The 12,323-nt window shown below is 58.9% G+C and overlaps 1 protein-coding gene across 1 annotated transcript; it reads right to left on the bottom strand.

The window, feature by feature from the left end:
- Positions 1 to 282: 282 nt before the first annotated feature.
- Positions 283 to 11,879, bottom strand: GLTP (glycolipid transfer protein). Its single transcript, XM_015568158.1, has 5 exons — positions 11,765 to 11,879; positions 6,430 to 6,512; positions 4,517 to 4,650; positions 2,418 to 2,568; positions 283 to 657 (listed from the first exon to the last, which is right to left on the bottom strand). Exons 1-5 carry the CDS (start codon positions 11,877 to 11,879, stop codon positions 475 to 477), a joined length of 666 nt encoding a protein of 221 aa, XP_015423644.1. The 3' UTR covers positions 283 to 474.
- Positions 11,880 to 12,323: the final 444 nt, after the last annotated feature.

Raw genomic sequence — 12,323 nt, 5'->3', positions numbered from 1 at the left:
TGCTGACAGCGCGGTGAGGCGGGGCTGTGCACCACAGGAGCACACAGCAGTCGCTTTAAAACAATCCTGTGTGATTTCAAATCAGACCCCTCGTGGGCCTCACACCACTGCACCAGGTCCTCATCGTTAAAATGAGGTGTGTGACAGGGCCCCCCCCAGGGCCACGTACCACGCGGGGGTCGGGGACAGGAAGCCCTAGGACTTGAATTAGCAACATTAAGATTTTATCGCACTGAAATGAAGGCAGTCGGTCTGTGCTGCCGTGGAACTAAAGGAGATGCGGAAGAGGGTGGTTATTTATTGCTCCGTTAGGATAGACCCCAAAAGTGACTTTTCAGAAACCAGGGCCGTCCCCTGCAACCCCAGCCAGACTCTGGGCCGCTCTGGGGGACGCAGGCCACGGCGGCCTCCAGCTGCTGGTCTTCACAGTGATTCTGGCTGGTCTGTGCCTGGGAGTGCCGGCCGGGGGCACGCCTACACCTTGTAGTTGAGCTCGGCGTTCATCTTGGTGTACATCTCGTAGATGACGTCAATGGTGGCCGTGAAGTTGACCAGGAACAGGCGGACCTTCTCCAGGCACTCCTCCTCCGTCACGTTCTGGCCCTTGGACAGCGCTTTCAGGAAGTCGGACTTGTAGGGCGCGGCATACAGCGCTGCCTGGAGGCGGGCGAGAGGAGAGGAGAGGCGCAGGGTTAGGGGGCCCGTGGTGGGCAGGGTCTGCGCCGACTGTGGCACTGAAAGGGACAGGCAAAGGCCGAGGGATGTGTCTATTCCTGTCCACCCCCGTGAGGGGCAGCAGGACGGCTCCAGCTCTGGGGGCAGACAGACCTGGGTTCAAATTCCAGCCTGTGCCGCCGACTAGCTGTGACCTTGAGCAAGTTACTCAGCCTCTCTGAGCCTCCAGTTCATCGTCTGTAAATGGGGGTGGCCATGGCACCCATCCGACAGGGTGGCTTCTGGGAGGATGAAGGAGGTTGTGCAAAGTGCTCGGCACAGCGCCGGGCACACGGAGGCGCTCGTGGCGCCGGGACACGGGGCGCACAGTGCGGTGAGCCGCTCCCTCTGGGACACCCACTCCCTGAGCAGGGAGAGGGCCGCTATCTGTGGCTCTTTTGTCCTGTAGGAGGCGACACTTGCCTAAATTTCAGGGCCCCCCTGACACTTGAAAAGGTGTCAGAGAATCAGAAATTCACAGAATTTCAAAGCCAGGGGGAAAAGTATGCCACCAGACAGAAAGGCTATGAGTTTGACGGGGTGAGGAAATTACAAATAGTAATAGTCATTATGAAAAGAAATCGTAATAGGTTTGATACACTGAGTGCAAACCACGGGCCCAGCACCTGGTACAGATGAACTCGCCTCGTTTTCACAATGAGCCCTGGAGGCAGGGCCTGCTTTACACCCATTTGAAAGATAAGGGTGCTGAGGGTCAGTCATAGGATCTCAGCCCCCGTCTTCCTCTGTGACCTCGAGCAAGACCCTTAACCTCTCTGAGCATCCGTTTCTGCACCTGGGAGAGGGGTAAGGATGCTCCCACGCATGGTGCATTGGTGCCCAGCATGGGCGGCTGCCTGGCCAGCCTCACAGGGCCTGCTGCTGTTCCTGAGGCGGGGCTGCGAGGTCCTAACAGGAGGCGAGGCTCCCACAGAGGAGCTCTGTCCCAGTCCTGCCAGGGCGGGTGGCCCAGAGGTGTCCACATCCCACCTGGTGACCAGCTCCTCCTGCCCAGGCCTGTGCCGCATGGGGAGACCAGCCCTGAAACCCTCTCATGTGAGCGAGCTGGGCAGCGGTGGGAGCTGCAGAAGGAGGGGTGGCCAGGACATGGACGAGATGCCAAGCCCTGGGGCAGGGCGGCCAGTGACAGCGTGTGGCACCCCGAGGGGGCCCTCAGGGAACGAGGCTGGTGCTGAGGCCCATTTCCAGGAACGATGGCCAACGTCACCCCAACACGAACCACCAGGAGCCTGTGGGTCAGCTTCCTGTCAGCGGTGCCCACGGGCCCGGGGCCTCCTGCCCCTCCCTGCCCGGGGGGAGGAGCGGGGCTGAGCCTGAGGGGCCGGCAGGCCAGCCCACCATCACCCTGATGTCCTCAGAGTCGCGGCCAGGGCTTCTCCCTCCCCATCGGGCCACCTAGGACGAGGCACCTCAACAGAACACCACGGAGCATCCAGCATGACACTGTGTGGCTACGGAGGGGGCGGTGAGGCAGAGCCGCTCACAGTGCCCGAGAGAGGCCCTCAGCGCACCGGCCCCTCGGCAGGGGAGCCCTTCCCGAGGCCCGGGACGGACGGACGGACGGACGGACGCAGGCTCCGAGGCCACAGGGGGCTCTGAGGCCACAGGAGGCGTGCCCGGGCGAGGCGTGGGCCCCACAGCTGGGAGCCTCCTGGGCCGGGACAAGGCGGGCTCCGGCTCACCTGGAAGATCTTCTGCACGATCCAGCCATGGTACTTCTTAAGCGCCATCTCGTAGGCCTTGGTGGCGTTGACGCGGATGTGGTTGGGGTGGCTCTCGTCCCGCTCCCCGTCGCAGATGCTCTGCAGGAAGACCTGGATGAAGCGGAGGCCCCTGCGCCCAGGAAGGAGAGACAGGCCCGTTAGGACGCCCCGCTCCTGCGCTTGGCAGGCCTGACTACGCTGAGCGAAGCACCTACTGTGAGCGGGAACCTGGGCACGCAAAAGCAGGAGGTTACGCATTCCCCACGCTTTATCTCTACACTGGCTCCCATGTAGCGTGGCCACCGGCTCCACACGGCGTCTCCCAAGCACCGTGTCGACCCCAGGCCTGGCTGTGGCCGCTGAACACGGTCCCTGCTGGGAGCTGGGGTCTGGGCCTGCCCTTTCCGTTTCCTCACGGAGCTACAGACACACAGGCCTCTCCCACCTCTGCCACGCCTGCCCTGCCTGGGACCTCCTGGTCAGCCCTGGACACTCTGCTTGGCCACCCTCCTCCAGGGAGCCCTCCCTGACCTCTCTGTCCAGGCTCTGAGATCCTGCTATCAGGATCCACCCACCAGACCGTGACCCTGAGAGGGTCTGTCCTCATTTCATTGGCATCCTGCTCGCCCGGCACCGTGAGCAGCACACAGCAGGCGCTCACTATGTGCTCAACTTGCTGGCATCCTCCCACACCGCCCTCCGGCAGCCTGGCTCGCCCACACCCATGTGGACACACACGATCGCACTGATCTCGACAGCATCATCTGCTTTGCTCCCGAGAAGCCCAGATCCTGTGATAGGGTAGATGGGCCGAGGGCATTCCTCGCTCCAGGGTTATGACACCAGAGGTGAGTAGCTTGGAGCAACTCCTAACACATGACGTCAGGGTGTTAATTACAGGCCACCCACCCCGATGCCCACACAGTCACCCCCTCCAGGAAGCAGGCTCTTTGTGCTCCATTTTATCAAAGAAGCGCATGTTTGGGGGAAGGAGGAACTGGCTGGGGGGTCTGGGCAGAGACAGGGAGGCGCACCCCTCCTAGCTCCAGGCCCCAGAGAGAAGCAACGCTGGGACATCTGTGGGGCCGGGAAGGGCCCCTGGCTTCATGGCACTGCGGGCTCTGGTGTTTGCACAGGAAGGAGAATTCTGTGGCCGGTAGAGAGCAGCATAAGCTAAGCAAACAAGCTGCCTGGCCTCTCTGAGCCTCGGTGGCCTCATCTGTAAAATGGGAACAACTACATATGGATTCAAGTATTTGCTCTGAGGACAAGATGTGTAGTGGCTGCGAGCACGACAATTCTGTGGTAAGATGATCTGGGTTCAAACCCTTCATCAGGGTACCCTGTCCCCCAGACCACGGGACGAATTTGTGCAAATTAGATAGCTCCTTCTCCTTGCGATGCTGTATTCCTGCAAGAAGCTGTCATCGTCCACAGATCTACCACGTAACCCGCCCCGAGAGGACCTCTCTGTGCAGTCAGCCTGACAACGATGCCGGCCGCTCGGTCCCAGGCCTGCCCCGCGGCCTTGGCCTCCAGCAGCCCCCGTGGCCTCCTCTGTGAGCTGGGATCACACCACTCCTAACCCACAGCACGTGAAATGCGGCCAGGACACAGAGCTCAGCATGACGCCTGGCCGCGTGGTTCAGTGGTTGAGCATCAACCCAGGAACCAAGAGGTTCAATTCCCGGTCAAGGCACATGCCCGGGTTGCTGGCTCAATCCCCAGCAGGGGGCGTGCAGGAGGCAGCGACTGATGATTCTCCCATCACTGATCTTTCTACCTCTCCCTCTTCCTTCCTCTCTGAAATCAAGAGAAATATACTTTTTAAGAAAGAGCTCAGCACGACGCCCGGCTGTGTGCGGCCTGCTCGCCTCTGACGGTTCCGGGAGGGAAGCGTGGCCACCGGGCAGCCCTCGGGCCGGGGTGCTTTTCCTCAGCAGTGAACCGGCATCGGCACAGGTGAGGGGAACGCAGTGACCTCCCCCCCCGCCAGGGCAGGCCGTGGGTGGCTGTCCTGGGTGGGCAGAGCGGGCCCAGGACTCACAGCCACACAGCCCGCCGCCCCGGCTCCTCACCTTTTCAGCCACATCAGCGCCAGCGTGGCCCCCACTTTGGGCCACTCCGCTCCATACATCTCCTTCTCCGCCTCCAGGATGTTCTGCAGGGTCCGGAACTTGGTCGGGTCGGTGTTGTACACAGCTTTGATTTTCTGAAATGGAGCACACGGGGTTTCTCCTTGGAAAAGCTGTCCCCACAGACGAGCGGCCGGCACGCTGCGGGGAGGAGCACCCACCAGCGCCAAGAACAGCAATGGGGCTTGTGCGACAGGAACTCACGGACTCCCCATTTCCTGAGCGCCCCCCCCGCCCCCGTGAGCACTGCCTTCTCTGATGCTCACAGCAAGCCTGATGTTGCGCTGTCATCACCCCAAACTGCAGATGAGGAAACTGAGGCTCAGAGAGGGGCAGTGAGGTGCCCAGTGACACAGCTGGTTCCTGTCTGCCTGGCATTGCAGCGGGTTCCTGCACAGGCTGGCTCCAGAGTCCACATTCTCCATCCACTGTGGTCAGCACCTCAGACACCGAGTGTCTGAAGCTTCACTTGTTTGGACAAGCAGAAATATGCTCTTAGGGTTCAAAGATCCAGAAACACGGCTCTGAGTGGAGCCGGCAGTTTGGGTCTGAATCCCGCCTCTGAGGTCCTTGTGGTGTGACCTCAGGGGCATCCTTCAACCTCTCTGAGCTTCCTCATCGGTAAAACGGGGATGACAACAGAGCCAGCCTCCTGGCTGCTGGGATGGAGAGATGCGAGAGTGCAGGGCAGCCAAGCCCTGGGCCAGGCCCTGAAAGGACCCTCAAGGGCTGGGAGCCGGTCCACCCTTGCTGCTTGACACAGTCGCTGCAGGGAAGGAACACCTGCACAGCTTATGTTTCAAGTGGACATGGCGTATATGGCATACTGTTCTTAATATGTTTGTTCCCCTTAGCGCTATGTGTTTTAACCAAGGTCACCTCTCCGAGAAAGGTTGTTTCCCCAGGTAGGGATTTTCCCCTGAAGTTAAGGAGGGAATAAAACCACTTAACTAAGTGCCAGGCGGGTAGTTAATCACTTTAACTACGAACAATCATGCTTAAGCTACATAATCTTTACTCCCTAGAATGGAGATAAGAAACGCCCTAACCTTTGGAATAGAGATTGATAGGATTGGAATCAACTGGTATAAATACAGATGTAACAAGACAACAGGACACAGAACCTAGCGAGAGAACATGGCAAAAGATCCTGGACAGAGCCTGGCTACAGAACTTGGCTGGAGAACCTAGACAGAACCTGGCTGAAGAACCTGGCGACCAAACCTGGCTGGAGAACCTAGTGAGAGAACCGAACCAGAACCTGGCTGGAGAACCTGGAGAACCTTGTGAAAGAACTGAACCAGAACCTGGCTGGAGATCCTGGATAGAACCAGGCGAGAGAACCCAACTATGCTGATGAACTAACTGAACGCTGCCTCTGTGCCATTCATTCCTTCTTCGTCGACTCCGTCCACACCTTTGGGGACCCCTGGACCTGCTGGGGCTGGACCCCAGCACTCACGGGGAGGGGAGAGGGGCTCGGCACCCTGAACTCCCGGCCTGAGGCAGGGAAGGGCCAGGCCCAGGCACCATGGACGTCTGAGTTTCGTTATTTGGGGGAGTGGATAGAAGAAGCAGGTTCCGCCTCAGTGGGTTCCGCCTGTGGTCCCATTCAGGCTGCGACTAGGAGGCATGACTGCACCAGAGCCCGAGTCCGATTCAGAGGAGCTGGGGCCACGGCTGTCCTGCAGGTCCCCTCCCAGCCCTCAAGCTGGGGAGCTGGGGAGCTGGGGAGCTGGGGCGCTGGGGAGCTGGGGAGCTGGGGAGCTGGGGCAGGGAGCGGGCTCTGGTGACCGGGGCAGGTGTAGATTCCCCAGATCGTACCAGGGTTTGCAGCTGCCAGCCCAAGTACCTACCGTGATGTTACCGCTTATGTCCGCCTTGATGGGCGTAAACACCGGGGACCCAAGGCAATCTGGGGAGAAGACGAGAAGAGAGACTTAGATTCCCAAGGGTCATGGAGGCCTGCGGACAGGAGGGTGGCACCTGATGTGCTCAGGGAGAGGCAGAGCTGTTTGTAGGTGTTAAAAAGGCTCCTGGGCAGATAAAGCTGGTGTGCTAGGCTCCAGGTGAGACCAGATTCTTACTGCAGGACTTGTCAGCGCCTTTAAAATGCAACCCCTTCTGTCCACAGCACCCTCCGCACTAGAACAGCGCTCTCCCAGAGACCTGCAATGAGGGACCCGCTCTGTATCTGCAAGGCAAGCCACACGTGGCCACTGAGCACTTGAAATGTTTACCTCTCGTTCCTTTAAATTTAAATAGCCACATGTGGCCCGTGGCTACCGCATTGGACAGCAACACATCTTGGCCAACAAGCCGAATCACTGCTAATTAACCAGCTAATTAACAAGCCGGATCACTGCTAATTAACCAGGAGGCAGACTGAGGAATCATGAGGTGGGAGAAGAGGGACCCGGTTTATAAAGACCTTCTCATTCGCCAGCTTATAAGGAAGAAACGAGGCTCCGAGGTCCTGAGACTGCATAGGAGCCCAGAACACACCAGCAACGGCGTCAGTCACTTCACAGACCGTGAACGTGGCCCTGACACTCCACGCTGCACGCTCTGGTCATGAGGGCTTGGGAGTGTATCCCTTCCCTCGGAGCCTCAACTTTCCCATCTAGCAAATGGAGCAACAGAACCGGTCACAGGGGCGCTCCGAGGATGACAAAACAGTCCACTTCCAAGACATACACTTTGTTCACCTGTGGACGCAGAAGGTGCTTGAATTGGAGGTGTCTTCCATTTCTTGGCAGCTCGTAAAACAACAGAGCATCCTAAAATAGCTGAGTTACTGAGACGTAGGCCTGGAAACTGGCCATGCCTGGAACTCCAGGCTCCACATGAAATGTGAGCAGCCTGTGGCCTGCGCCTGCTCCTTCCCCTTCTTTGTGACCCACTTGGCAGGCTGGCACGGGGACCAGAGACACCCCCCTGCCCGGGTCAGAGCTCCCTGCCAAGGGCTCAGCGCAGAGGAACCATCAGGGAATGACCGGCTCCCCGCTGGGCAGGCTCAGTGTGGACTTCACCCTCAGAGCCCGAACACACCTGCTCATTGCTGAGCCCAGAGCTCAGGGGACAGAGATGCCCGGGCAGGCCACCGTGGGTACCAAACCCACAGGAGGAGAACTCGGGTGCCATGTCCCCTTGCCCCGGGCCAGGCAGGGGCCTTGGTGGGCACACCAACTGACTGCATGGGAGCAGAGGGCTGGGGGAGGGACATCTGCAGGCCGAATTCCATCCGAGGTGACCAGCACACCTGGCCGGCCATCTGGAACATTCTAATCACAGCTATTAAACAGAGGTGTATTGAAGGAACAGCACTGGACACTACAGTGAAATACTCCATAGCAAACGGAAAGAAGGCGGGTGAGGGATCCGGACACACTAAGCTTGACCCCTGGCCCAACCACTCCCCAGGGAGCAAGTCTCCCCGCCTGCGTGTCTCAGCTTCCTCATGTGGCCAATGGGGCAGTAATCGTACTTATTTCACAGGCTTGTTGCTGGGATTAAAAATCGTGTGTTGAATTGTTTAGCAGAGTGCCCAGGGCGTGCACTGGCAATGAACGGACTTTGATCATTTTTGTGACTTTGATTGTAACTGGGGTCAGGCCCCAGGTCCAGCAAATGCCACAGGCGTCACCCAGCTGTGTGTGGAAACTCCCAGGTCCCACCTCACACTCAGCCTCGCCCCTGACACCTCTACTCTCCTCCTTCCTGAGGCCCCGTCAGGACCGGGCTCTGGGCCAGAACCCCCAGGCTGAGCTGTGAACCTGCTCCCCTCAGCGACGGGCCGTCTCTCAGGCCTGTGGGAGCAAATTTCCTCCACGAGCCATGCTGGAGCTGCCCGGATGGCACAGGGAGCTGCCCAATGGCACGAGGAGCTGCCCGATGGCATAGGGACCTGCCCAAAGGCACAGGGAGCTGCCCGATGGCACAGGGAGGTGCCCGGATGGCACAGGGAGCTGCCCGATGGCACGAGGATGCAGCGTTATTTACAACAGCCAAGATATGAAAACAACCAAGTGTCTGTCAACAGATGAATGGATAAACATGTGATAATCTCCACAACATGAATAAGGGAGCTGCCCGGATGGCACAGGGAGCTGCCCGATGGCACGAGGAGCTGCCCGGATGGCACAGGGAGCTGCCCGGATGGCATGAGGAGCTGCCCGGATGGCTCAGGGAGCTGCCCGATGGCACAGGGAGCTGCCCGGATGGCACAGGGAGCTGCCCGGATGGCACAGGGAGCTGCCCAGATGGCACGAGGAGCTGCCTAGATGGCACGGGGAGCTGCCTGGGTGCTGGGCTGCAGGGGGCTGAGCATCTAATCTGGGCACTCTGGTCCCAAGACAGGCCTGCCAAGCGCTGCCATGGGGTGACTGACTGCTCCTGCCCTTGGCTCTCATCCTGCAGAAGCAGCTGGGGAGGCCGTGCGACCCGCTGGCCGGGAATGTGCTGACACTTACTGCTGGCTCCCACAGGACAACGCACCCCAGGCTTCACGAATAAACCCAGGGAGCCCGGCCGGAGGTGGAGCGTCGACCTCTGAACCAGAAGGTCATAGGAACGGTTTGAGTCCCAGTCAGGGCTCATGCCCGGGTGGCGGGCTCCATCCCCGGTAGGGGGCGTGCAGGGGCAGCCAGTCAATGACTCTCATCATCGATGTTTCCATCCCTTCCTCTCTGGGATCAATAAAAAACGTAAACAATAATGCAGGGAGCCAAGATCTCCGCCAGCGACAAGGCCCCTCTTGACAGTGCAGCCCAGGTCCACTGCCAACCTCCGGGGGCCAGGCCCGTGTGACGGCTACATGGGGACCCAGCCCTTCCAGAGGGGCGGCTGCTCTGAGCTCCAGCGATGGCTTCCCATCCTCCCCTTCGAAATGCAGTGTCCTCAGACAGCAGGTGGCTGGCCGGCCGTGGGGGGTGAGACAGGTAAGACGGTGACGGTAGAATCCAGGCAGCAGGTGCATTAATCTTCACTGTAAAATTTGTTCACTTTTGTTGTTCGTTAAAAATGTTTACATGAAACGTCAGAAAAAGTATCAGGATGTCTTCCTGCTCATGGAAGTCACTTCTTCCTTCTGCTTTTTCTCCGAGTCCACTTGGGTGTCACAGAGATGCAGCTACACGCGTAACTGCTTTCCGTCCATGTGTCCCATGGGCCTGCGCTGTGAGAGGGCGGGGACCGGGCCGCCTCCGTGCCCGCTGCACCCCAGGTGCTGGCACCGAGCTGGCCCCAGTGGGTGCCTACAGGGCCTCTGCGGCATGAATGGGGGAGCAGATTGTGGAAAACGTGAATCTAGGGGCATAGTTCCTGCCGGGCGGTTTCTCTATCCAGTTTCTCACAGTTCAGACTGACCCGATGCCCCGGCTCCCAACACCCAGGCAATCAAGGCGGCCGAGACAATGGAGGGGGGCTTGGCCTCCGTCTCCCCGTCTGTGATGAGAACACCAGTGGGGCTCCTGAGGGCGAGGGCGGCTGCTAGGGGGAGGGGCGCCACCTGTGCCCCGTGAGCGCTCGGGCCGGGCCGCGACTGGCACTGCTACCTGCTGATTTTCTTCCTTTCACTATATTTTTACTGATTTCAGAGAGGAAGGGAGAGGGAGGGAGAGATAGAAACATCAATGATGAGAAAGAATCGAGGATCGGCTGCCTCCTGCATGCCCCCTACTGGGGATCGAGGCCACAAGCTGGGCACCCAGACATGTGCCCTTGATCGGAATTGAATCCGGGACCCTTCAGTCCACAGGCTGACGCTTTAGCCACTGAGCCACACCGGCTGGGGCGAGGCGTTCTGTTTTTTGTTTTCCTGACAGTGAGCTACGTAGGTAGGTCCGGGACGCACCATGGTCAGCGGGAGCTGCCGGCCATCAGTATTATTACGCCATGGCCACCACACAGGGACAGAGCTTCTGCTTAATTTGCGGTGGAAATTTGGGGACTAAAGTGTATTTCCAGAGCTGGGAGGGGAGCAAGACGGGGGGTGGGAGAGAAGGACCCGGAATTCACCTCCATGCGGGACCCAGAGGAAGCGGCTGACAGGGAGGCACCTCTCTGTACATAAATGTGCACAGGACGTCGGTTTGGGAGCATCTGCACATGAGCCACGTGAGGGGGGAAGCAGTGCCGTGCGCCACAGTCGGCCGGTCCCGGGTTCGAATCTCAGCTCTGATGTGACTGTGGACAGTGACCTAACCGCGCTGGGCTCAGTCCTTCTTGCCACAGCCCAGAGGTGCTGGGCAGGTGGGAGGTTCTGGTCTTGTGCTTGTCTTCGGCGCCGTCCAAGGCTGCCGAGCCCGGAAAAGCCAAGTGACCTGCCCGGGTCACACCGCGGAGCCCAGGCTGGTCCCACTGCTCCCTCCCTCTTTCCAGAGTGCGTCCATCTGTGAGTTCCACAAGGGGTGGGGGTGGGGGCTGCCGGGAAACACGAAGATGATGCTCATCCCCACGCACACGGGCCTTCCTCGCAGTGTGACCTCCAGCCGGCCCTCTGCGGCGGAGGGGACAGAGGTGACACAGCCGGCAGCTTCCAGGTTTCCCAGCCTCCCTTCCCACAGTGCAGCCCGGCCCCACGTTCCCTTTCCTGTTTTACCAGTTTCTCGGTGTCCCCAGACTTGTTTTTTTATTGTCAGCAAAACAGGCTCATGAAAACACCACCCAGAACCAGCCAGGAGGGAGGGAGAGGCTTGGGCTCAGATGGTTTTCTAGATCCTCCTCTTACCACCCCGCCTCCCCAAGAAGGAAGATGTGTCAAAAACAAAGTAGAAACAGAAAACAGAAGGAAAATCAGATACGACACTGGCATCTTCACAGAACCAGCTCTCAGAGGCAGATGCCGCACACCAAGCCCTGTCATCTGGAGCATGTTTGTTCAGCACAGGTCTTCTAAGGCCGCTACCCAGAAGGCATAAGAAAAAGATCAAGACATCTGACTGGAAAACCCAGAAACTGTCTACATGGAGAAGTCCCATCACCAATCCAAGCCAACAGCACTGATGGGGCAGGGGCTGGTCTCACAAACCTCACAGACGGCCATCCATCGCCCCTCACGCTCTAAAGAGCTCTAACATCAATAAGGAAAATCGGGCCCAGAGAACAAATGGGCCTCCCCAGAACAAATGAAGACACTTTCAATACTAAAAATAAAATTAAAACAAATATTCTCCATCTACCAAATCTTACGGTACATCAGCCTTCTCTCATACAACTCATCGGAATGGAGCAGAAACGCCTCTGCGTTGGTGCAGGCGGCCACCTGTGGGTCTCTCAACAGGGCGGCCAGCGAAGCGCGATCCATGATGAGGTGTGACCCAGGGATGTCACAGGCCCTCCAGCCTCACGACACGGCTCCACACGGCATGTCTTCAGGTTTTGAGTAGAGCTAATATTTTTATTGATTTCGGAGAGGACAGGAGAGAGAGAAACATCAGCGATGAGAGAATCATTGATCGGCTGCCTGCCTCCTGCACGCCCCATCCTGGGGACCCAACCCACAACCCGGCCATGTGCCCTGACTGGGAATCGAACTGTGACTCCTGGTCCATAGGTCAAGGCTCAACCCCTGAGCCACGCTGGCCAGCGAGCATTTTGTGACGCCCTCTGTGACAGCTCCGGCCGGACAGGGGACACTGGCGCTTCCTGCTCGGGTCTCTGCTGCAGTTCAGCTGCCGAGATGGCCCAGGGAGCAGAAATCCCCATGAGCGGGCGTCGCCGCATGCCACACAGAATCACTCACTTCCTC

Source organism: Myotis davidii, unplaced genomic scaffold (genome assembly GCF_000327345.1).
Source record: "Myotis davidii unplaced genomic scaffold, ASM32734v1 scaffold803, whole genome shotgun sequence".
NCBI lineage: Eukaryota > Metazoa > Chordata > Mammalia > Chiroptera > Vespertilionidae > Myotis > Myotis davidii.
This window is presented reverse-complemented; position numbering and strand designations above follow the sequence as displayed.

What these genes read in the sequence shown, in the direction of transcription:
- GLTP (XM_015568158.1), bottom strand. Translation starts at nt 11,879, where the DNA reads ATGGATCGCGCTTCGCTGGCCGCCCTGTTGAGAGACCCACAGGTGGCC. An exon ending in ACATAAGCGGTAACATCACG is followed by an intron (nt 4,651 to 6,429) that starts GTAGGTACTTGG and finishes GCTCCATTTCAG; the next exon opens with AAAATCAAAGCTGTGTACAA. An exon ending in TCGTGCAGAAGATCTTCCAG is followed by an intron (nt 658 to 2,417) that starts GTGAGCCGGAGC and finishes GCCCGCCTCCAG; the next exon opens with GCAGCGCTGTATGCCGCGCC.